This window comes from Lynx canadensis, chromosome D2 (genome assembly GCF_007474595.2).
Source record: "Lynx canadensis isolate LIC74 chromosome D2, mLynCan4.pri.v2, whole genome shotgun sequence".
Taxonomy (NCBI): Eukaryota; Metazoa; Chordata; class Mammalia; order Carnivora; family Felidae; genus Lynx; species Lynx canadensis.
The window spans coordinates 34,431,858-34,459,006 of NC_044313.2; the positions used below are offsets into that span (position 1 = coordinate 34,431,858).

The 27,149-nt window shown below is 36.3% G+C and overlaps 1 protein-coding gene across 9 annotated transcripts in view; it reads right to left on the bottom strand.

The window, feature by feature from the left end:
- Positions 1 to 27,149, bottom strand: part of EXOC6 (exocyst complex component 6) — a 230,353-nt gene that overhangs the window by 81,550 nt on the left and 121,654 nt on the right. For all 9 annotated transcript variants that reach the window (XM_030334687.1, XM_030334688.2, XM_030334693.1 and 6 more), the window contains 2 exons: positions 20,053 to 20,164; positions 19,352 to 19,486 (listed from right to left, as the gene is read on the bottom strand). In XM_030334687.1, the coding sequence (XP_030190547.1) occupies positions 19,352 to 19,486; positions 20,053 to 20,164 (247 nt within the window). The remainder of the gene's footprint in view (positions 1 to 19,351; positions 19,487 to 20,052; positions 20,165 to 27,149) is intronic.

A 27,149-nucleotide genomic window follows, 5' to 3' on the forward strand; every position in this document is an offset into this window, starting at 1 on the left:
TTATTCAAAATCCAAGAAAACTGTTAGTTTTTTGGCTGGCAGTAGTCTATTTGACTGACATCACTTTTTCCCCCCAACCTCCTTTATGGGGTAGGATAATTTATGAGTTATTAATCCTGAACTGTTCTCACAGCTTTAAGAAGACTCATAGGAGAGACAGAAGTTTAAAAACAGAAGTTGTCAAGAACACAGAAGACCACCTCTGTCCACTGACTGAGAAGAATAAAGTTGGATGGTAACAGAAGAAATGGAATAGTTTCAGGTGTTTTAAGTTCAAGAGGAAAAAAAGAAAAGAGAAGAAAGAGATAGTTAACTTCTCAGAGGAGGAGAAAAGAAAGGATGAGAGTGATGCAAAAACACCAGAGTGAAGATCTCCAAACAGTCTCTTCTCCATAAAAGCAACAAGAAAACTTGCAAAAATAGTCAAAATCAACTTTTCCAGGGCTCTGGAAATCAATTTAAACCTTGCAGTAATCCAAATAGTGTTTATTCAAGAAAAACAGCTTGGTAAGAAAAGGAGCATTGCAGGGTTTTAATGTGCCCTTATTTCCATTCTTCTTCCCCTACTTTAGTTTCACAGTATCCTTGAAAATCAACATCCTACAACTATGGTAAAAAACAGTAGCCTGACAGCCATCAAAGGGAACAGAATGGGCTTGGAGCTCCTTCAAAACCACATTCCTGGAGAATTATCATTATTTCAACTACCTGATGGTTTCCTGGAAGACCCCACTTACAGGGATGTCTTTCTTTGATTTAAATTGGGGCTTGTCCAGTGCATAAAGCCTTTTCTCTGGGGACATTTGTTGAAAACAATTAAAGGTAATTGTTGAATATGGCATATGCCTGAAGGAATGGATAACAGGGCACACAGTCAGCTAACGTTAGCTTAAAAGGAAAACCTGGGGAATGAGATATACATAGATGACTTTGAAAGGCTCTTACATATTCCTGGGAATCTACAAGGTTATGTACACATGTAGGGCTATGCACAAGCTCAGAAAAGACCTGAGAAGGCTCTAAGCTCTCATTTATGACTGACCTTGAAACTCTGTACAAGCATGAAGTAAAGGCTAACTTAGAGTTGTCAAATGCCTGAGTGTTGAAGGTATGCCCCAGTACCTACATAGAGTTCTTCAGCAAAGACTGAGAAACTTATTGGTTCTAGGCTTTTCAGGAAATCTGTGTCCAATCATTAGTTGGTCATTAAGCTAACCAAGCAGAGACTTCAGTGGCCACAGAGGAGAAAGAATAGAGACTTTACAGAATTAATTCAGAAAAGTCACAACCAACCAGCCAACCAACCAACTTTGGGAAGAGAGGAGAATCAGATTTTCAGAATTGCCACAATATATTATTTAAGTGTCCTGTTTTCAACAAATTTATGTCACGCAAAGTAACAAGAAAGTATGACTCATATACAGGGGGAAAAAAGCAATCAACAGAAACTCTTAGTGAGAAGGCCCAGTCATTGAACTTTTAAGACAAAGACCTTAATTCAGCTATTTGAAATATGTCCAAAGGACTATAGGAAACCACATCTAAAGAACTAAAGGAAAATACTGCAATGCCTCACAAAATATAATGTAAGTAAAAAGGCAGAATTTTTAAAAATAGAAATTCTGGGGGTGCCTGGGTGGCTAAATCAGTTGAGCCTCTGACTCTTGATTTCAGCTCAGGTCATGATCCCAGGGTCATGGGATTGAGCCTTGCATCAAGCTCCATGCTGAACGTGGAGCCTGTTAAAGACGCTTTCTTTCTCTTTCTCTTTCTCTTTCTCTTTCTCTTTCTCTTTCTCTTTCTCTTTCTCTTTCTCTTTCTTTCTTTCTTTCTCTCTCTCTCTCTCTCTCTCTCTCTCTCTCTCTCCCTCTGCCCCTCTCCCCTGCTCACACTCTTGCTCTCTCTCTCAAAGAAAAAAAATTTTTTTTTAAATAGAGGGTCAGTCAGTTAAGCATCCCACTCCTGATTTAAACTCGGGTCATTATCTTACCGTTCCTGTGTTCAAACCCGGCATGGGGCTCCATACTGACAGTGCAGAGCCTACTTGGGATTCTCTCTCTCCTCTCTCTGCCCATCCCCTGCTTGTGCTCTCTCTCTCACTCAAAATAAATAAACTTTAAAAAAATAGAAATTCTGCAGTTGAAAAGTGCAATAAATGAAATGAAAAAATTACTACAGGGGTTCTACAGATTTGGCAGGCAGAAGAAAAGGATTAGATTAACAATATAAACCAACTAAATCTAACAGACATCTATAGAATATCCCACTCAAAAACAGCAGAGCATGAATTACTCTCAAGTTCACATGGGATGCTATCCAGAATAGGGCATATGTCAGGTCATAAGGCAAGCCTTAAAAGGACTGAAATCATACAAAGTATGTATTCTAACCACAATGGAATAAAATTAGAAATCAATAATAGAAGGATATTTGGAAAATTCACAGATATTGGAAATTAAACAACAGACTAAAATAAATAACCAACAGGTCAAAGCAGAAATCATCATCAAAATAAGAAAACATTTTGAGATAAAAAAAACAAAAACACAATACCAAAACTTATGGGAGGCAATGAAAGCAGTGCTAAGAGAAAATGTTACAGTATACATGCCTATATTATAAAAGAAAAAGAACTCAAATCAATAACCTAAACTTTCACCTTAAAAAACTAGAAAAAGAAGAAATGGTAGTTGTGGGTTCTCATTCAGAAAACAGCACTCTGATAGAGGCCACAGATTAGGCACTGTGGCCTTTGAACCATAGCAAAAGATCCCCATGTCTATGTGTTTCTTTTAAAGGCTCATACAGACTTAGGGAACATCTTGCAAGTTAAAAGTTACAACTAGATGGATCTCTGCCTTTCCCTCAGTTTTTGTTTTGTTTTGTTTGTTTGTTTTTGAACTGCACAAGGCCCTGGAATACTTTTTACAAAAAGGTGAACAACTTATCACTCTGAACAGTAAAGCATGAGGGACAATGTCATATTTCTGACAAAACTAATACCTATTTAGATTTCTTAATTTTTAAAAATGTTTATTTACGTTTGAGAGACACACGAGAGAGACAGACTGTGAGCAGGCGAGGGGCAGAGAGAGAGGGAGACACAGAATCCGAAGCAGGTTCCAGGCTCCGAGCTGTCAGCACAGAGCCCAACGCAGGGCTCGAACTCACAAACCGTGAGATCATGACCTGAGTGAAGTCAGACACTTAAGCAACTAAGCCACCCAGGCGCCCCCCCCATTTAGATTTCTGACTGATACTTCAGTATCACTAACCATTAGTAGTCACATATTATGTTTGAGTAGAGTTTAATCTAATTTACATTTTATATCATGCCTATGAATAAGATCGCTATAAAGACACTGAGATGAGTATCTCACAACTCAGGGAGAGATACAATACTGTAGTTCTCCCCTTATTCACGGTTTCACTTCCGGTGGTTTCAGTTACCCATAGTCAACAATAGTCTGGAAGCAGATGATCCTCCTTCTGACCTTTCCCCAGATGGTCAACAGCAGCCGAATGCTATGTCAACAACGCCTACATCATTCACCTTACTCCATGTCATCACATCGGCATTTTATCATCTCACATCATCACAAAAAGGGGAGTACAGTACAATAAGGTATTTTGAGAGACAGACAGACCGACCATATTCATATAACTTTTGTCGTAGTACACTTATAATTGTTCTATTTTATTATTAGGTATTGTTAATTTTTTACTGTGCCTGATTTATAAGTTAAACTTTATCAGAGCTAGGTATGTATTGGAGAAAACAATATAAATAGGGTTTAGTACTATCCGAGGTTTCAGTAATCCACTGGGGATGGATTGGACATACCCCTGAGGATAAGTGGGGGTTGGGGGGGGGGGAACTGTGTAACAAAACATGACTAATGCTATATTATAGGTTTAGCAAAGCATCCTGAGGAAATAGTTACTACTTATTTGATAAAAAGCTTGATGGAGATAGTATGTCATTTGAGTTGTAACTTTAAAAAATATAATCAGGAACGCTTACTAAGTATTTTAGTTTGTGCGCCTTAAGAAATTTTCAGAACAGTGTACAAAATGGTAAACATGAACAACCAAAATGTGCCGTTTTCATATTTTAAAATGCTTTTTTGCTTCCCTTTCCAATTTTCACAACGTCTAACCACTCACTACTCACTGCCACATTGGGCTGATAAAACCCAACTACTGTAAGTAGATGTCTTTCCATCGGTGTGCCTGTTTTCACAGTAGGACTGGAACGGGAATTCCAAGAAAGATTTTTCTTCTCTCCCCATTCACATTAATATGCATTAATTAATTGCATTAGCCACAGCAATAATATACATCTCTTTAACCTAACAGCATTAGGAGGAGATATCCAAGATAGCAAATGCCTACAGCCCACAGAGCTATGCCACAACACGTTTTATTGATATCATTTAAATGCCAATGTCTCAAAGCAATGTAAATGTTTATTTACCACTTTGCATTTTGCCCCAGTGTTCAAAATCAGCCCCCTGTATTTCATGTCTCACTACCTTTACTGAATCTAAGCAGATGAATATCGATCATTATAGAGCTGAAGCAAGACCACTATTCTAGAAGGCATCCACATAAGGGGAGCCTAAAACTCAAAACTGTATTAATTATCCCATAATACCCATTTCCCTTATATCCCAAAACAAAGACAATTTGAAGTCTGATTGCTCCTAACCTCTACTATACCTATCTGCACTCAAATAGCTCTATGTGATTTTTCTTGCTTTTCTGGGATGTCTCCAACATAGGCAGAAAGAGAAAGAGCTGCCTGACAAAATTCTAAAAACCAGTATCAAGAGACTCCTCTCCCCCAAACTCGCAGAGCTAAAGTACTTGGTGAAACTTTACACATTTTTAAATAGCTGTTCCTTTAAAATCCTAATTTCAACCTAATTTTTTATTATTTTTAAAAATTAACCTTATTTATTTATTTTGAGAGAGAGAGGGGGAGGGACTGGAGAGGCAGAGAGAGACAGAATCCCAAGGTGGCTCAGCACTGTCCGGGCAGAATCTGATGGGGGGTGGGAGAGCTCGAACAAGAGAACTGCGAGATCATGACCTGAGCCAAAATCAAGACTGGGATTTAAAATCAATGATATACTAGGGGCGCATGGGTGGCTCAGTTGGCTAAGCATCTGACGTTGGCTTAGGTCATGATCTCATGGCTTGTGAGTTCAAGTCCCACGTCGGGTTCAGCACAGAGCCTGGAGCCTGCTTCAGATTCTGTGTCTCCCTCTCTCTCTGCCCCTCCCCTCCTTATGCTCTCTCTCAAAAATAAATAAACATTTAAAAAATTTATATTTAAAATCAATGATATACTGAGGTGCCCGAGTAGCTCAGTCAGTTAAGCGTTGGACTCTTGATTTCAGCTCAGGTCATGATCTCACAGTTCATGAGTTTGAGCCCCACATGGAGCTCTGTTCTGAAAATGTGGATCCTGCTTGGGATTCTCTCCTCCTGTCTCTCTGGCCCTCCCCTGCTTATACTCTCTCTCTCTCAAAATAAACATTAAAAATTTTTTTTAATTAAAAAAAATCAATGGTATACTTTTAAAAAGTTTATTTATTTATTGAGTATTTATTTATTTACATAATCTCTACACCCAACGTGGGACTCAAATGCATGACCCCAAGATCAAGAGTTGCATGTTCTTCCAACAAAGCCAGCCAGGTATCCCAATGATATACTTCTTAATTACCCTTTTTACTATACAGGATTTTATTAAAAGAATACTATTTCACATTTTCCTGGATTTTTTAAAGCAATTTGGGACAATTAAAACATTAACCAAAAGTTGAGATGGAGAGAGGAACCAAATATCTAGAAATCTTGAAGTCATGTGGAAAACACAGTATTTATGTGAAGAAAGAAAAATTATAAAAATGATGAAACCATTCACATTATAATGAAATTAATTTATTACAAGTATATGCTTTCTGGATAAAGTGATTCGAAGCCCACTAATTTTCTGAAAAGGAACTAAGAAAAATAAATAAACCACAAATGTATTTATTACTTTTTGTTGTTATTATCTGGAGTTCTGCTAGTTACAGCTGATCATTGAACCACATGAGTTTAAACTGCATGGGTCCACTTATATATGAAATTTTTTCAATAAATATTCATACAGTACTGTAAATGTATTTTCTTTTCCTTATGATTTTATCATTTTCTCTTCCCTTACTTTACTGTAAAGATACAGTATATAATACATACACAAAGTATGTGTTAGTTGACTGTTATCATTAAAGCTTTCTGTTAACAGTAGGCTGTTAGTAAAGTTTGGGGAAAGTCAAAAGTTACATCGATTTTTGGAGTGCCTGACTGGACTGCCTCAGTCAGTAGAGCATGCAACAGTTGACCTTGGGGTCATGAGTCCAAACCCCACCTTGGGTGTAGAGCTTACTTAAATAAAGAAGTTATACATGGATTTTTAACTGCAGGGGGTCGGGGGAGGAGTCAGCGTCCCTAACTCCCAACACTGTTGAAGGGTCAAATGTAATCTATTTTTCTGAGATGATACCAAGAAAAGGTACTACTTTTCTCATAAACTATCCAAGTCAAGATAACTTTTCTCAACATAATAAATGTAATTTGGGGCATTTAAAAAAATGTATATTTTTAAAAGTTTATTAGTACTTTCCACAGTGTATAACAGCAAACAAAGAAATCTAAGGCAGTAGGTGGCTGTGCTGTATGAAAGAAGTTTCAGACAGTAGTCCTAGGCAGGAACATGTTTTAAATTCAACACCTGAAAGAACCTTGCTAAGAGCTAAGGATTCTCCTTATAATCCAGGCAAATATAGTCATCAGAAAACATGCATACATGAACCGCATGAACTGACTCACTACATTTTATTTTCAAAGAACGAAGAGCAAGCAAAGAAACAAAGTTTTCACTGCATCTCTTCCTGTACTTATACACAAGAATATACTAAATTATTTGATAAGATATTTCTAAAAAAGATTTCTAATTTTAATTTAGAGACTATTAAGAAAATTAGTTTGGACCTCCTGGTTAAGTTCTACAGCTGAAACCAAAATATTCTCAATCCTTAAGACTCCACCAGAAAGACAGGAACATATCAACTAACTCCTAAATTAAATTTTTAAAGATTTAACTTAGGGGCACCTGGGTGGTTCAGTCAACTGAACATCTCACTTTTGATTTCGGTTTAGGTTAAGCCCAGTGTCAGGCTCTGCACTCACAGAACAAAGACTGTTGGGGATTTTCTCTGTCTCAGCCTCTCCCCTGCTCACACACTCTCTCTCTCTCTCTCTCTCAAAAATAAATAAACTTAAAAAAAAAAAGATTTAGGGACCCCTGGGTGGCTCAGTCTGTTAAGCATCTGACTCTTGTTGGTTTTAGCTCAGGTCATGATTTCACTGTTGGTGAGTTCCAGCCCCATGTGGGGCTCTGCACTGACAGCGGCAGGACTGCTTGGGATTCTCTCTCCCTTGCTCTCTGTCCCTCCCCCGCACGCATGCACACTCTTTCTCTGTCAAAAATAAATAAATAAACATTAACAAAAAGACTTAGTTTATAAACAAAACAATTAATTCTTCTGCTTGTTAAAGAAACAGTGCCCTCTGGAGGCAAAAGTCCCACACAATTTGAGAACTATTTTTCATTTCAATATATAAGAATTAAATGATATCATACGATCAGTGGTTCTCAACCACAGGTGTGCAACAGAACTACCTAAGGAACTTTTAAAAAAATTTTTTTTTCAACGTTTATTTATTTTTGGGACAGAGAGAGACAGAGCATGAACGGGTGAGGGGCAGAGAGAGAGGGAGACACAGAATCGGAAACAGGCTCCAGGCTCTGAGCCATCAGCCCAGAGCCCGACGCGGGGCTCGAACTCACGGACCGCGAGATCGTGACCTGGCTGAAGTCGGACGCCCAACCGACTGCGCCACCCAGGCGCCCCGGAACTTTTAAAAATCTACACATGCATAAACTCCAGCCAAGTCCTCTTGGAACATGAGCATGTGTGTTTTACATAAAAATTAAGTAGTAATAGCTAAACATTTTAGGAAACATCTGTGATTTACTATCATCCACTCCCCCTTCTTTGGAACAATCTCCAAACATATTTTGGAAAATCACTCTGCCCCCTTTCACAGCTCTATCTGGTCTAGATCGGACTGAACCTATATCTAGCTTCAAGTATGAATCCTGATGAATTTAGATGAATTAGCAATTATCACCCTCTTACCCAAAAGGTGTTACATAGCACCTCATAGAGGGAACCACTCACTCTTCCTTTAGATGATAGAGCATGAGGATCTAAGGATTGGAACTGTGACTGAGCAGCCATTTTGTTACTAGAAGGAGACAGCCTACAGCTGCTGAGGCACACCACATGCAGTCGGACAATGAGGCCAAAACTGCATAAAGCGGAGCTGAAAGAAGGACACACCAACTGGGTTCCTGGTGACATCTGCTGAGCAGCAGGCTTCAGCTTCACATGAAATCTTCCCTATTCTGGGATTTCCAGTCACATTTAGCTAATAATTTCTCTTCATCATTTAAGGCAGCTTGAGTTGGTTGAGTCAGTTCTTGTCAATTTTCTGTTAACAGCCTGACTAATACAAGTATCTTATTTAAAACATTTTATTCAACATTCTAAAAAAAAAAAAGGTTACATTTAATATTACTCATTCGGAACAAGGGAAACCTTTCTTGGCATTTTTCTGAGCCTTAAAAAAATTTAAGCCAGAGATATAGTTGGAACTGTCAAAATGAAAGCGCTATGCTCGCTGGCTAATTTCTTCCTGCTCTAGTTCAAGATGATGATGCTCCAATAATCTATGATCTTGATCTAGAAATATTAGTAGCATATACCATCCAATTCATTAGCCACTTTCACTACTGCCACTGCAGAGGGGAAAAACAGATACAACTAAACATGGAACCCTACTAATTAGTTATGACAGGGAAGGGCTGTGATTGGGATAGTAAAAAAGAAATAAATCTAAGATAACTACAGGTTTTCCAGGAAAGGAAGCAAATGGTACTACCACTGTAAAAAATTAGATAGGCAGAAAGAAAAGCCAATTTAAGAAATTACGATTTTTTTATTTGGGTATTTTATTTTATTTTAAAAAAAATTTTAATGTTCATTATTTATTTTTGAGAGAGAGAGGTAAGACAGAGCATGAGCAGGGGAGGGGCACAGAGAGCAGGAGACACAGAATCTGAAGCAGGCTCCAGGCTCTGAGCTGTCAGCACAGAACCCCATGCAGGGCTCAAACCCACAAACCGTGAGATCATGACCTGAACTAAAGTCGCCTGCTTAACCAACTGAGCCACCCAGGCGCCCCTATTTAGATTTGGATGTCAGTGTGATAATCAGGGAAAATTTTTTTATTTTCATATTTGGCACCTAAAATCAATCGAAAAACAAAAAATGATTGCTTGCTTATATACTTCAAATTAATTTAGTGAAATGGCTACTTTTCATTAGATGTTTTTCATTATACTATATTACTATGATTAAAAAACAAAAGTTGTTGATTTTAGGATATATATTGTACCTTATACTCATGCAAATCATACACCTCCACTTGATAAATAACACCCTAGGTTAAAAAAAGCTTAAGATCTGCTCCATAACTGACTAAGAAGTCAAACATAAAAAGCCAAGGAAAACTTACATTAATTAGAAGACCTCAAGTTTTCATAAAGTTCTGGAAATCTTTAAAAATTTGTCTTCATAAAAGAATATAGTCAACATAAAGAATAAACCAGGGATTCATAATCTCATAGTTCTAAAGTCAGCAAGTCACAAACAGTATACTGTATATTCCCTTAGAAATACAGGTTACTGTAGGAGTTATAGTTAATTATGCCAAAACAATTTCCATGGAGCAAATCCAAAGAATTTCTTAGAGTAACCAGAGTTAGATATATAAGCTGAAGCTTACATTAGCCTTTGCACAGAAAGCTATGGCCCAGATGAGGGATAAAGAAGCTGAAAACAGAAATTTAAGGAAACTGATCCTGACTGCTTCTAGAATAAATTATATTTTCCCCCAGAATAAACATTCAAAACACAATGAAACCTGTAAAGCCAGGTTTTAAATAAACTATGCATGCTTATTAACATAAAACGAATAAATATAATTTTACATTCATTCTTCTGAGTCACTGTATTTTAAGTTCAGTATCTTTGAACTTTCTGATCTTGAGCTTTCTAGTTTCTGTGAATGGTTTTCCTTTTTATTTACTTAGAGAGAGAGAGAGAGAGAGAGAGAGAGAGAGAAAGCAGGTGCAGGGGAGGGGCAGAGAGAGAGGAGACAGAATCCTAAGCAGGCTCCATGGAGCCAGTGCAGAGCCTGATGTGAGGCTTGATCCCACAAACCGCGAGATGGTGACCTGAGTCGAAGTCGGACACTTAACCAACTGAGCCACCCAGGGGCCCCTCTGCGAATGGGTTTATACCAGTTCCTGCCTTCCCTCATCTCTTCTGATTGCAAATGTCTTCAAGATCCAGGCAGGTAACATGAATGAAAATGTCAGGCAAGGTGACTATGGCAGGCAGGATAATTATAAAGCAGGAATCTCATCTAAAGGTATTCAAATTCACAACTCTACAAAACCACATCAAATATGTCTACAGGACCAAATTTATCTACTTATTATATATACACTGTAATTATTTTTTGTAGTTATTTGCCCTTTTAAATTAACAAATTCTAGTGGTTAAGAACCATCCCAATTCAGCAGCTAGCACAGTACAACAGAAATATATTTTTGCTCAGTAAACATCATTTAATATAGCCTGCCAGGCCAAAACTATGTATAAGTTTAGAAAATATTCCAAGCAATTATCACTTTGTTCATAAGAATGTGTTTGGGGATACAATAAAAGCCTTATTATCTAAACTCTTAGCTTAGGACAAAATCTTTCATTTCTTATTCCTCATCAAAGTAGTCTGTCCTAGAAAAACCTAATTCCTTATTCGGCCATTTCGCTTCCAGCGATATGCAGAAAAGGGTGATATATACATACTTCATTTTTTGCACTTCGCAAACACTGCAATTTTTACAAATTGAAGGTTTGTGACAACCCTGCATCAAGCTAAGTCTAACCACACCATTTTTCCAACAGCATTTGCTCATTCTGTCACATGATGATAATTCTCCCAATATTTAAAGCGTTCTCATTACTATTCTATTTGTTACGTGATCTTTGATGTTACTATTGTAAGTGTTCTGGGCACCAAAAATGGCCTGCATATAGGTCAGAAATCTTTTTTTTTTTTTTTTTGAGAGGGAGAGCACACGTTAGTAGGGAAGGGGCAGGAGGGAGGAGGACAGAAGATCCAAAGTGGGCTCTGTGCTGACAGCATGAGCGGTCAACCAAGAGATCATGACCTGAGCCAGTCGGATGCCTAACTGACTGAGCCTCCCAGGTGCTCCAAAAAAACATGCTGTTCCTTTTCTTGTCCTACTGAACTAAGTAGGACTCCCATATGATGTTGAAAAGGAATGGTGAGAGGGAACATCCTTGCCTTGTTCCTTAGTGGGAAAGCTTCAAATTTCTCACCATTAAGTATAATGTTAGCTGTAGGATTTTGTATTCTTTATCAAGTTAAGAGAAGTTCTTCTCTATTCCTAGTTTACTGAGAGTTTTTCTCATGAATGGGTGTTGGAATTTTGTCAAATACTTTTTCTGCATCTATTGATATGATAATTTGTTTTCTTTAGCTTGCTGATGTGATGGATTATATCAGCTGGTTTTAAACAACTTTTTATTGTAGTTGACAAACAATGTTACATTAATTTCAGGGGTATAACAGTGATTTGACAAGCTTATATATTATGCTATGTTCACCAGAGTATGGCTACCATCTGTCACCATACAATGCTACTACAATACCACTGGCTATATTCCCTATGCTGTATTTTTATCCCTGTGATATATTCATGTATTAACTGGTTTTTAAATGCTGAGGTAGCTTTGCATGTATGGGATAAATCCCACTTGGTCATGATATAGAATTCCTTTTATAAATTGTTGGATTCAATGTGATGATATTGTGTTGAGGACTTTTGCACCTATGCTCACAAGAGATAGTCTGCAGTTTCTTTTTCTTGTAATGTCTTTGTCTGGTTTTGGTATTAGGGTAATGCTGGCCTCACAGAACGAATTTGAAGTATTCCCTCTGCTCCTATGTGAAAGAGATTATAGAGAACTGGTATAATTTTTTCCTTAAATGTTTGGTAGAATTCATCAGTAAACCCATCTGGGCCTGGCACTCTTCCTGTTTTGGAAGGTTATTAATCATTGATTCAATTTCTTTCATAAATACAGACCTATTCAGATTCTCTATTTCTTCTTGTGTGAGTTTTAGCAGATTGTGTCTTTCAAGAAATTGGTTCATTTCATCTAGGTTATGAAAGCTGTGGACACAGAGTTGTTAATAATCCTTGACTGTCCCTTTCTTCCTTGACTCACATGTTATTTAGAAGTGTGTTGTTTAATCTCCAAATATTTGGGGATTTTCCAGCTTAGCTTGCTGTTATTGTTTCTTATTTAATTCCACTGTGGTCTGAGAGCAGACACTGTATGATTTCTATTCTTTCAAATTTGTTAAGGTGTGTTTTATGGCCTAGAATATGGTTGTCTTGTGAATGTCTCATGTGAGCTTGAGAAGAATGTATATTCTGCTGTTGTTCAATGAAGTAGTCTATAGATGTCGATTATATCCATGTGATTGATGGTGTTATGGAGTTCAACTACGTCCTTACTGATTTTGTTTGCTGATCTGTCCATTTCTGATGGAGGGATGCTGAAGTCTCCAACTATAACAGTGGCCGCATACTCATTCATTTCTCCTTGATGTTCTATCAGTTTTTGCTTGACATATTTTGACTCTGTTCCCAGGCATATGTATACTATTGATTCTTATGTCTTATGGAGAATTGACACCTTTTATTGTGATGTAATGCCTCTCTTTATTCCTGGTAACTTTCTTTGTTCTGAAGTCTGCTCTGTATTAATATAACCACCCACTTTTTTGATTAGTATTAACATGGTCTTTCTCCATCCATTTAATCTATATGTATCTTTATATTTAAAGTGGGTTTTGTAAATAACATATAGTTAGGTCTTGCTTTATTGATCTATTCTGATGATCTCTTTCAATTAGTATTTTTTTTTTTAATTTTTTTTTTTTTCAACGTTTATTTATTTTTGGGACAGAGAGAGACAGAGCATGAACGGGGGAGGCGCAGAGAGAGAGGGAGATACAGAATCGGAAGCAGGCTCCAGGCTCTGAGCCATCAGCCCAGAGCCCGACGCGGGGCTCGAACTCACGGACCGCGAGATCGTGACCTGGCTGAAGTCGGACGCTTAACCGACTGCGCCACCCAGGCGCCCCTCAATTAGTATTTTTAGTCTATTGATGTTTAAAGTGATTATTGATATAGTTGGATTAGTATTTGCATATCTGTTGTACTTGTTCTTTGTTCCTACTTTTGTGTTCCACTCTTTTTCTGCCTTTTGTGACAGTGAGTATTCGCATGATTCCATTTTCTTTCCTTTCTTATCAGTTATGTTTTTTTTAAACTTTTTAGTAGTTGCCCTAGAGTTTCCAATATACATTTATAATTATTCCAAGTCCACTTTCAAATAACACTATTCTTCCTCTTGTACCATTACCGGCATTCATTTCTCTTATATATAAACATATAAGCATACATAATTGAATACACTGTTGTTATCATTCTGAACAAACTCTTATCTATGCAATTAAGAATAAGAAAAATAAAAGTTTTTATTTTACCTTCATTTACACTTTCTCTGATGCTTTTCCTTTCTTTATGTAGGTCTGAGTCTCTGACCTAGATCATTTTCTTTATCTCTGAAGAAGTCATTTTAACATTTCTTGCAAGGCAAGTCTACTGGCAACAAATGTCCTCAATTTTTGTTTGTTTGAAAACGACTTTCTCCTTCACGTTGGAAGGATAATTTCACAGGATATAAAATTTTAGGCTGGTGGGTGTTTTTCAATACTTTATAAATATTTCATTCCATTCTCTTCTCTCTTGCATGATTTACAATGAGAAGTCAGAAGTAATTCTTATTTTTGTTAACTCTAGGTAAGGTGTTTTTCCCTCTGGCTTCTTTCAAGATTCTTTATGTTTAATTTTGTGCAGTTTGAATATGATATGCCTAAGTGTAATGTTGGTATTTATCCTGCTTGATGTTCTCTAAGCTTTCTGGATCCATGGTTTAGTGTCTGACAGTTTGGGGAAATCCTCAGGCAATACTGCATCAAGTATTGCTTCTATCCCTTTCTCTCTTTTTCTTCTTCTAATATTCCCATTGTGTTTATGTTAGAGCTTCTGTAGTCATCCCACAATTCTTGAATATTCTGTTTAAATTTTTTTCAGTATTTCTTTCTCTTTGACTTTCTGTTTTACAAGTTTCTAGTGACATATTCCCAAGCTCAGAGATTCTTTCCTCAGCTGTGTCTACTAATGAGTGCATCAAAGGCATTTTTCATTTCTGTTGTGTTGCTTTTGATCTCTAATATTTCTTTTTGTTTCTTAGATTTTCCAGCTCTCTGCTTACATTATCCATGTGTTCTTTTATATTGTCTACGTTATCCATTAAAGCCCTTAGCATATTAATCATAGTTTTTAAATAGATTATTCATCTGATAATTCCAATATCCCTGACATATCTGAAACTGGTTCCAATACTTACTCTAGCTCTTCAAACTGTGCTTTTTGCCTTTAAGTCTTCCATGCGCACTTTTTCTTGATAGCTGGACATGATGTACTGGGTGAAAGGAACTGCAATAAATAGGACTTAAGTAATATGGTTGTAAGGTGTGAGGGGAGAGGAAGTGTTCTATAGTTATGATAAAGGTAACAGGTTTGCTTTTAAAAAATTTTTAAGTGTAGTTGACTGGGTCGCAGTCTTTAAGTAAGCTTTGCCCCTTAGCTGTAAACTTTGCAAGTGCTTCTCATTTCTACCCCTTAGGTGGGACAGGATGGCTAGAGCAGGCTGGAGTTGTGTATTTCCCTTCCCCCAATTTAGTTAGGCTCTGATTAAACCCCAATAGTTCAGGCACTGGTACATAGTTTCTTTTGAGGTTAGGTCTGAAGAAGAATAGAATACTTAAGGAACAGAATGGTCTGGTCTATTTCAAAATGGATCCTTTTTCCTCCCCCTGCTGAAAGCACAAGAAGATTATTCTTCGGTCCTCAGTGGGAGAACTTGGTAGAGCTCCAGGAGGTACAACTCACAAAAGTGTGAGCCCCACTATGATTGGGTCCCCCTGGAGTTTTAACTCCGTGACTTGTCCACATTGAACCTCCAGCAATTTGTCAATTACAGTTCAGGTTTCCTAACCCAATACTGGTTCCTAGGGAAGTTTCTGCTCCGTTAAACTGTGGTTCTCTGTATTTTCCTATCTGTCTCCAATCAAATTGTTGGAGAAAAATTGTTGTTTTTTTAATCAAAAACAATTTACCACTGTCACTTTAACCATAATTCTAAAAATACTCTGCTACAGTCAACCACAGATTTTAAAAAGGCAAATTAGAAAAAGAATCAGAAGCATACTCCTTCCAGGCATTTACAGTTGACATCACCGCCAGGCCTCTTTAGAGTGGCAGGACTGAAAAACTCCCTAGAGCAAAAGTTAAAGAGCTCTGATGCCAGAGAAAAAGAACAAGGCCATTTCTCTACTATACAGATTAAAAAGGTAATGGTATTCCCATTTTTCCCCTCCATTCTGATGCAAATCTTTTCAGGCAGAAGTCTTAAAGTAGCTCTCAGTGTGGGTCCAGGTTAATTTCAAACAGCTGAGGTACTGCTTGAGGGCAGGAACTACTTACTTCACCTCTTTTGTATCACTCACAGATTTAGCAAAACGAAAGGCATGCTAACAAGAGAGTTTATGTAATATTTCATAAAGTAAGCAAATATGGTAAAAATCAAACACTTTGTGTGTGCATCTGTGCTTTTTGGAGGGGAAACATGGGGATGTGGGTAAAAGAGTTGTTAGGTGCTTATTTCCATAATCATTAGGCAACTAAATAGGAATATATTTGCTAGGGTCACTGGACTGAAAAGAATTAGGCTAAGATGTTAACTAAGCAATTCATGCTAATGTCTGTAATCAAGACTGTACACTTTAATCAGCTCTGTGAAAGAGGCAACAGACTGACTATTCCCTAGGAATGGAAATTCCCCCTATCTCATCCAATAATTCACTTGATTATTGATTTAATAATTCTCACTATTGAATTGCTTCCTCATATCAGAGTTTAAGTCAGAGTCCTCTTGAAACAGGCAAAAGGTAGAAATGACAACAGCTCTTATTCTCATATCATAAAACAGAAAAGGTTTCCTGAGTTCCGTGTGAAAATAAAAAACCAACAACAAAAAAACAAGGATGCTCTACATTTGTGGAGCTGCAACTGATTTCCTGATTTCCAAGAAAATCCAAGGAGTATTCTATAGGAGTTGTAGTTTCAACTAAATACCTGTAACTTAAGGGACCACTGAAATGATGAACCAGAACTAACATTTCTAAACACTTCCTCCCAACAGGCAGATTTTGAAAGTACAGTTCCAAGATCCCTTAATCCAAAAGCATCGTGTTCCAGTATCTTTAGTTATTTGACTTATAACTGACAAGAAAATTTGCTTGAAGATCCCTAGTTATACCAGATGTCAAGGCAGTTCATGTTTTAATGAAAGTACAGAGTCAGCCTGTTAAATTTAATGTTAACAGTTAAGATGCTTACAATTCCAGTCCTTAGTAAATCTCTTCTTGACAGTGTATGAGTAACACATGGACATAAGGACAGAGAGCAAAAATGAAAAAGAAGAAAGATTGTGTAAAATCTAATATAAAAGAAAAGAATTTGTCTTTGGATTAGAAAAATGCACAAAAACTTGTGGACTTTCTTCCCATACTATGGTACTTATCACACCATATTGTCAAGTGTCTTTTTATAGTTTTTTCTCTTATGAGCTTATCGAGGGCAGGGATACATTTTTATATTCTCAGCACCTAATAGAGTACTCAGAGCACAGATGATGTACAACAAATGGCACTGTGCTAAATATACCCTTTAAACTTCATTATAATTGTATGAGGTAGGTAACACCTTACTACTCAAATTTTACAGAAAAAAAAAAACCCAGGAAACATTATAATTAAAGAATATGCCCAAAGTCACACAACTGTCTAACTCCAAAGTATATGCCCTTAATTACTGTACTATACTATCTGCATAAATAAATGCCTGTTTTGTCCAGTTTTTGTTCAGTTTTAGTAACTAATTTTATCTACTCACTCAGACATCATCTGCATTTGTGCCTTATGTATCAGGATGACTATATGAGCTCAAAATCACCAGAAAAACATAAGATTTGGGGACCAGCCAGATAATTTTAGGAGTGACGAGTCATTTCTAGACTTCACATTTTCAAAGTGTGGTTACAGTTAACATTAGTTATTTCTAAATACAAGAATACTGAATTTTTTTAATGTAAATGACTGTACTATAATTTTAGGAGACAAGCTGGGTAATTTATTTTTTTAATTTAATTTTTTTAAATTTACATCCAAGTTAGTTAGCATATATGGGTAATTTATAATACAGCAAGAGTCGAAACATAAGAACTCTTTAATAAGAAACTTAGAAAGGGCTATGAGGTTAAACTAGCCAGCCTATTTTTTCTTAATTTTTTTTAATGTTTATTTATTTTTGAGAGAGACAGATAGAATGCGAGTGGGTGGGGCAGAGAGAGAGGGAGGCACAGAATTCGAAGCAGGCTCCAGAGCCTGACACAGTGCTGGAACTCATGAACTGTGAGATCATGACCTGAGCCGAAGTCGGCCGCTCAACAGACTGACCCACCCAGGTGCCCCAGCCAGCCTATTTTAAAGAGAAGAGGGGTGCCTGGGTGGCTCAGTTGGTGAAGTGTCTGACTTTAGCTCAGGTCATGATCTCACAGTTTGTGAGTTTGAGTCCCACATGGGGCTCTGTGCTGACAGCTCAGAGCCTGAAGCCTGCTTGGATTCTGTGTTTCCCCCACCCCCCTCTTCTGCTAGCACTCTCTCTTTCAAAAATAAATAAATATTTTTAAAAATAATAATAAATAAAGAGATCAGGGTCGCCTGGATGCCTCAGTCAGTTAAGTGTCCAACTTCTGCTCAGGTCACGATCTCACAGTTCATGTGTCAGGGTGTCTATGCTGACAGTCCAGAGCCTGGAGCCTGCTTCAGATTGTGTGTGTGTGTGTCTCTCTCTCTGTCTCTCTGCCCTTCCCCCACTCACATGCTGTCTCTCTCTCTAAGAAATAAACATGAAAAAATTAAAACAATAAACAAAGATAAGAGACCAGGAAATAGTTTGTATTAGTTTAATAAACTATTCAATGAAAAAGTTTATATTACTAGACTATGCCAGTGTCTCATGTATATGACCCCAAATCAATAAAATTATAAAATAGTTTATAAAACAAATTAATGAAATTATTTAATCTTCCATTCTGCTTAAAAAAACCATTAATTAGGGGCATCTGGGTGGCTCAGCAGTTGAGCGTCCGGCTTCGGCTCAGGTCATGATCTCACGGTTTGTGAGTTCGAGCCCCATGTCAGGCTCTGTGCTGACAGCTCAGAGCCTGGAGCCTGTTTCAGATTCTGTGTGTGTCTCTCTCTCTCTGTCCCTCCCCCGCTATTGCTCCATCTCCCTCTATCAAAAATAAATAAACATAAAAAAATTAAAAAAAAACCATTAATTAATCTTTTGGGACATCCTACAGTATTATACAAACAGAAATCTTTCCATTCAGAAAAATGTAGGAATTCAGTAACATGTAACAAGGTTTGTAAATAAAAAAATATTTATTTTTCTTCGTATCAGAGACAACAAAGAGTGTAAAGCCAATTTAACACTTACCTAATTCATCCCACATTTTTAATTTCCAAACACACATGTATATACATTACATACAAAATTAATTATGGAACTGAGATATTAATGGAAATCCAGTTAGGCTGATTCAGCAATACTGTAAAAGTCTTCAAAACATGAACAAAATGTAATACAGCTTTAGGAAATCAATATATTTTTCTCCATTTTAGTGAAGATGTTTAAAATGCCAAAAGGGAATTGACATTTATGTACTTTTTGTTGACAGTGAATATCTCTAATTTTCAATTGTTTGGAATATAATGGAATCAAGTACATAATAAAAATTGTCTTTGATTTTTAAAAGTTTGCTTAGAGTGATGGAAATAAAAACTTTTTGGTCGGGGTTTTACATACCTTAAAAGTAGAAAGTCCATAAAGTCTTGTGGTATGAACAGTCTCTTGAGAAATGTTTGTGATGTTAGTTATAAAGTCCTCCAGGTACCTGCAAGCTTGTTCCAGGTGTGTTGTGTTGATGATGATCTGCACCAGCTGGAAAATACAAAGTATGTCTGGTGAGATGCAGGTTACATGTACACAAAATCATTTGGTTTTTTATTTTTATTTTTACTATTTTTCTTCATTTGGTTTTTTAAAATGGATTCTTACTTCCAGCAATTGTGCCATTTTTGTACAATTATAGCTTTATAGGATACAAGGGATTATCTGATTTCAAAAGCCTGCTGCAAATACTATGAATGCTATCACTTAAAAAAAAAATAACCAAGAGTCTGCCAACTGATTTAAAATAACTCTTAAAAGTACTTTTCCAAATTTTATACATTTACCAAGTAAAAAATGAGTATTTTCACTTTTCATGTAAAGTCTGGCAATCATAAATCTACATGTATGTTCTAGCATCATCAACCATCTACCATATTCTCCATGTATACCTTTTCCCCTCACATGGTTTGAGTTTACACTGACAAAACAAATCTACTTCTACTAATAAATTTAAAATAGAAAGCCAGTTTTACAGGATGATGTTTAGCAATAGTTCATAAAACTTTTTGCATATAACGAAACATTTAGCTATTAGTATTTTTTTTTTAACTTACCTCTGTCAAACCTATATGAGGTTTTCTAATAAGGTTCAGTAAACAGCTACTCAAAGTTCTGGTCAGCAGCAGATTTGTAGATTTTCTAAGCATATCATCTATTTCTGTTGAGCTGAAAATAAAGATTGATTATTATTTAGCTTTTCACAAAGGTATGGTTAGCTTCCTAAATAATTTAACACAGTTTACTAAAATAATTTCCCCCACCTCATTCTTTCATATCTTTAAATAAGTTACTCATATTTATTAAATCCCAAAATTAAATTCTGTCACAAAAGGGACATTTTGAATAAAATAGAATGTTCATTTATGGCATAATTTTTTTTAAATGTTTTATTTATTTTTGAGAGAGAGAGACACATACACACACAGTGTACAAGCGGGGGAGGGTCAGAAAGAGAGGGAGACGAAGAATCTGAAGGAGGCTCCAGGCTCTGAACTGTCAGCACAGAGCCCAACGCAGGGCTTCAACTCATGAACCATGAGATCATACCTGAGTTGAAGTCGGATGCTCAGCCAACTGAGCGATCCAGGTGCCCCATTTAGGCATAATTTAAATGTATTCAGTAACCACTACAGTAAAACCATGGGGTACTTAGTCTAAGGAAATAAAATTATTCTTAAATCATGACTCCACTATGGGACACTTTCAAAAGCACTTCAAATACAATACAGCTAAAATTATTATTTTTTAATGTTTTATTTATTTTTGAGAAAAAGAGCACGAGTGGGGGAGGGCAGAAAGGAAGGAGAATAGAGGATCCAAAGTGAAGCAGGCTCTGCGTTGACAGCAATGAGCCCAATGCAGGGCTTGAACTCACACATTGTGAGATCATAACCTGAGCTGAAGTTGGACGCTCAACTGACTGAGCTACCCAGGAGCCCCTACCGGTAAAATTATGTTTAAAATGCAAATTGACGTGAGCTCTTTCTAGATATAAGTAATTGCTAGATTTAACTTTAATATAATTAAGCTATCCATTTCCATTGAGATTTTTTTTTTACGATTCAAAGAAATAAACGTAATTACATACACTAAGTTTAATTTGGTATAAAGAAAAAAAACCTCTACAATATTCCTTAACATCTTAAAAACTCCTAGGCTAGCACTAACAAGCTTTTTATTTTCTAGGCCTTCAATTTAAGTAAATAATGACTTCTTCACATATATATGGATATATATAGCTTTGTTATCAAAACAGTTAAACTGTCTTTACACCAAGTTTTCTCAGTCTTAGCACTATTAACATTTTAGGCAAGATAATTCTTTGGCTGTCCTGGGCTGTGAAGCAGCATCCCAGGCCTCTACCCACTAGATGCAAGTACCACCCTTTTCCCTAGTTGTGACAGCCCCAAATGTCTCTAGACAGTGCCAAATGTACCCTGGAGGGCAAAATTACCCCAGCTGATAACCACTGCATTAAACATAGACTAAAATTTTAGCATCCTTTTTATTTTATTAAAACATTACTCCTGAAGCACAAACATTTACTAGTTTATTTTTTAACTGCAAATAGAGCAAGATTTGACAAAATATACGTGCTTCTCACTACTACTCCAATGTTTTTAATGCAGGCACTCTTTTCAATACCTGCTAACCCTAATTCTGGGAGACCTAAAAAGAATATTTCTCTGATTCTTTACAACTAAAATCAAGACTTCCCAGACATACTCCCAGTGGGGCTTCAGGGTTTCTTGGCATCAAAACTCTCAAACAGAAAACACTTTCTAATCTACCAACAGTGTCCTAGAACAATCAATGTACTCACCCTGATAAAAAGAGGTGGTTGCCTACTCCTCTGGTTTCTTTTCTAACACTCTCAAATTATGCTTAAAGACACCCTGAAAAGCATACTTCCCAGATGAAATATCCTGCAATACTTAGGATAGATAATGCCCTTTGTTTCAATTCCCTGAACTTCCTTGAACGCTGAGTCAATGCATACTTTTTTCTTGCATAAAAGTAGAGAAAGAAAACCTATCAGCACCTATGTCCTATTTGTACCAACAAGATTTACCTGACAATGACCAGTATTGCCTCCACTACATTCTTATCCCAATTGAGCATTTTTTTTCGTAACTCCTTGTCCTTTGAGCCTATAAGCTGTACTCTTTTGTACTACCTTTTAAAAAAAATTCATGGTAATTAAATCTTAATTATAATAAATCTCCTAAAATTTTTTATAGCTTAACCTCTTCTGCAAACTGAAATTTCTTAAAGATCATATTAGGTCCAGATGTTTCCTCTGCAACTAAATAGTTGAGACTTTGAAGTCTCTTCATGAAGTCATTTCTTTCTCCAGTCCTACTTTTATTCAGATATAAAAAGAAAGCCAAACATTTGTACTACAAAGCTCTAAAGCATCTTCTGGTTCTAAAAATCTAACTCCAAAATCTATTTAAACATAATAAAAGAGCTTTAAATCCAGAAAGTGATTTTTCCCATAACTTTTTAATGATAAATAAAAAAACAAAGGAACTCTAATAGCTCAATTTCAGGTCACAGATACAAATTTTTAAAATAAAAATATGTCAGAAAGCTGATAATCTAAATTCAGATTTACATATTTTTAAAGTATGCTGCATCTGTCTCTGAACTGTTGATTCTCTCATGAGCAAAATGAAAATAGCTAATGTATTTAATAAAGCATAATTTTTAAAACTGCAAAGATAAGTCTTGTTGAATAAATAACTTATGATCATAGTTCATTAGAATGACTAGATATTGAACTAACAAAAGTAACAAATATTTTATCAAAGATAGAGTCTGGCTGGGGTGCCTGGGTGGCTCAGTCGTTTAAGCATCTGACTTCAGCTAGGGTCATGATCTCCTGGTTCATGGGTTCGAGCCCCACATCGGGCTCTATACTGACAGCTGGCTCAGAGCCTGGAGCCTGTTTTGAATTCTGTGTCTCCTTCTCTCTCTGCCCCTCCCTGCCTCTCTCTCTCTCTCTCTCTCAAAACTAAATAAATGTAAAAAAAAAAAAATTAAAAAGATGAGGGAAAAATTGACATTCTTTTCTGCTGTAGCATTAGTCCACAACATTGACTTTCTAGAAGGCTAGGCATTCACATACTGAAAAAGTCAGAACTGAGGTGGCAATTCTTTTGAAAGTTCTAGTCAGTCATGAGGGAGGCTTTAGGGAAAATTATACATAATATATTACAACTAATGACTTTTATCTTTGGTGTTCTAAATGCAATAAAGAATCAAATAACAATTAGATAGCCAATGTCTCTCCTCTATAAATAAAACAAAAGTTAATTCTAAATTTCTCTACTTTCTACAGTCAATAACCAGCATTTAGATTAGATAATAAAAAATATGTGTTAGGACCATGCAAATTGTATACACTACCAATTTAAAAAAATGTTAAAGTACTCTACATTTAAAGTAAAAGATGAGGGGAACCAGTATTATAGATTCAAGACTGCAACTTCAAGAATAATTCTCAAATAGGGGCGCCTGGGTGGCTCAGTCAGTTGGGTGTCTAACTTTGGCTCAGGTCATGATCTCACGGTTCATGAGTTTGAGCCCCACGTGGGGCTCTGTGCTGACAGCTCAGAGCCTGAAGCCTGTTTCAGATTCTGTCTCCCTCTCTCTCTGCCCCTCCCCTGCTCGCACTCTTTCTCTCAAAAATGAATAAACGTTAAAAAAAATTTTTTTAAAAGAATAAGTCTCAAATAGAACATTTGAGCCAAGTTGTAGGATAACTTTTTTGCTTATATAATATTTATATACATAATATATATTAGATATACATATAATATTCATATACACAATATATTAGATATAAATATATTTATATCTAATATATATTAGATATACATATATAATATGTATATCTAATATATATTATATATACATATATAATACTTATAATATATTATATATACATATGTAATATTTATAATATATTATATATAATATATATATATTATATATTATATATGTATATATAATATATATATACATTTTTTAATGTTTATTTCTGAGAGAGAGACAGAGTGCGAGCAGGGAAGGGGCAGAGAGAGAGGGAGACACAGAAACCGAAGCAGGCTCCAGGCCCCGAGCTGTCAGCACAGAGCCTGATGCAGGGCTTGAACCCACGAACTGTGAGATCATGACCTGAGCCGAAGTCAGCTACTTAACCGACTGAGCCACCCAGGCGCTCCTGTAGGATGAGTTTTAAAGACATACTTCTTGTTTCTCCCTTTCACTTGCATATGTTTACCTCGAAAGGACAGACGAATACATGCATCATTGTTTCCAAAGATGACTAACTATAACCAGAAACTGTTTGAGAGCTTCACCTACAGGTAATCAAATTGTTAACTTCCCTTAACTTCTTCATCTAATTATTCACAAGCACAGGTAATATCAGGCTCCTTATGTTCCTCCCTCTTCATCGCCACTGATCCTATTTCAGTCTTTCTTCATCTCTCTTCTTGAACCACTGCCTTCACCAGTTCAACATGACTATTTTTTTTTTATCCACCTCTAATGTATTATCCACATTAAGGTCAGAGTAAACTTTCTAGAATATAACTCTAGTAACGTCATTCCTTACTTAAGAATTCTTCAACAATTCCCTGATGCTTACAAAATAAAATATTAACACTCCAAGTTCCAGACTCACTTCTAATATTACAGTATCCCATCCTCTCTGAAGTACCTATGTGCCTATTATATGCCAGGCAGTATACCAAGTGCTTTATACACCTGTATTACCTCATTTAATTCTTGCAACCACCCTATGAATTATTTCACTCATTTTGCAGATGAGGAAACTTGTCCAACATCTTACTACAACTGGTGAGTGTCGCCATCAAGATTAAACTAAGGCCTAAGTCTGAAGCTTATATTCTTAACCACTGCATTATACTGCCTCTATCCAAATCAGAAATTTGAAGTATTAAATAAAAAACAAGACAGGCATAAATTATTGGTGGTTCTCAGACCATTTGAGCTCCGCAACTGAAAACTACCGCAATTGAAAACTACCATCATAATCATTTGTTATTTATCTTCAGTTAATATTCATATATATCCATCAGTTTTCAAGTGCTAGATTATATGGTGTGTATTGTGTTGTGCCGTATAGGGAACACATTATCTTTAGTGAGTTTTATGACTGAGGTTAAAAGCTAATGTCTTTAAAATATACCTTTAGAGACTCTTGTATAAGAGGTGGTAGAGTATTATGAAGCTTAAAGCAGTGGTTCTGAAAGTTCAGAATGCATCAGAATTACCCAGACAACTTGGTAATACCCAGGGCCCCACCCTCAAAGTTTTTACTTCAGTAGGTCTAAGGTGGCATTTCTAACAATTTCCCATGTGATGCTAATGCTGCTGGTCCGGGGACTAAGTTCTGACAATCACTGGCTTGTGAGAAACACATAGCACAGCAGATGCCATGCATTAGGTATTTATCTTCCTTTCTCTTCCTTTCCTCTCAAACTCAGATGTTATTCAGGAACAAAAATTAAGAAACCTTTTAAACCATCTTTATTCACAAGGAAGAAGCAGTGTAAGACCTAAGATCAGAAAACTCTTTTACCCTGGCAGGGCACACATTTCTTCTTCCATTTATTTATGTGCTCCTTAAATCCAAAATCATTGTAGCTTACAATAAGAGACATGTACAATACAATACAATACAATACAATACAATACAATACAATAAAAACAGCTGTCATTGTTCTGTTTCAACTTGGAAAATAAATATTATACCTGAACTGTCTTCATGCCTTTCTTATGACTTAAAATTCAGAAGAATTTCACACTGAAGGGTATTTCCTGCTATCCAATATACAAATTAAGAATGGAATTCAGAAAGGGAGACTATAAAGCCAGCATCACCACTCTCTCCTCCAGAGTGTATTCACAATTAGAAGTATGTGAGTGACTATAATGCATGGTCCATCTAGGTAGCTGGAACAAGGTGTGGCATAAAGATTAATGTTCTTCTAATATTAACTGATTATTCCTTATATGCCAGACACTTTCTCTGATATGGGAGTCTTAAGGCCTGCTCCTTCATCCCAGCTCTCAAACTAACTAGCTGGGTCATTCTCGGTGATGTAGCCTCCCTGAGCTTCAGTTTCCTTATCAGCAAAACAGGGATAATATCACATTTCCCATCTCCATAAATGTAGGGTATTGCTTTCATCACACCAGATAAATGACATTCTCTAGTCTAAATTCAAGTTGGCTACAGCTACCAACAGTTGTTGTGGTGCTCTCCATTACTGAGTATGATACCAATTTGCTACAACCTTCTTTACTTCTATGGATTTTGTTGGAATCCTCATTTTAAACCTAATTAAGGAAAAACAAAACTATTGAGAATATCATCTTTTTGACAAGGGAATGACATAAAGGAGGGATATTGTTTAGCTACTGCTACCTTAGCAATAGAAAAACTAAAAAACATAAGATCTAAACAACTAAAGAAAAAGGGAAAAAAAAAGGAATATTGATAAACAAACTTAACAGCAAATCCAAGGTATGAGCCTTATTTGGACCATGATTCAAACATACCAACTGTAGCAGCCCACGTGTCCACTGACAGATGAATGCATAAAGAAGATGTGGTATATATATAAAACAATATTATTCAGCCATAAAAAAGAATGAAATCTTGACATTTGCCACGACATGGATGAAGCTATAGAGTATAATGCTAAGTGAAATAAGTCAGTTGAAAAGGAAAAATACCATATGATTTCACTCATATGCGGAATTTAAGAAAAAAACAAACCAGCAAAGGGAAAAAAAAAGAACTGATAGTTCCCAGAGGGGAGGTGAAGGGGGGTGGGGAGGATATGTGAAATAGGCAAAGGGGGTTAAGAGTACACTTATCATGATGAGCACTGAGTAACGTGTAGAATTGTTGAATCACCTATATGGTACACCTGAAACTAATATAACACTGTATGTTAACTATACTGGAATTAAAATTTTTAAACTTAATAAAAAGGTTTTTAAAGGAGTAACAGTATCAAATTGTTATTCGCAAACAAACATACCAACAGTAAAAAGACATCCTGGGGACAATCGAGAAAATAGTGATATGGACTAGGGAATGGAATAG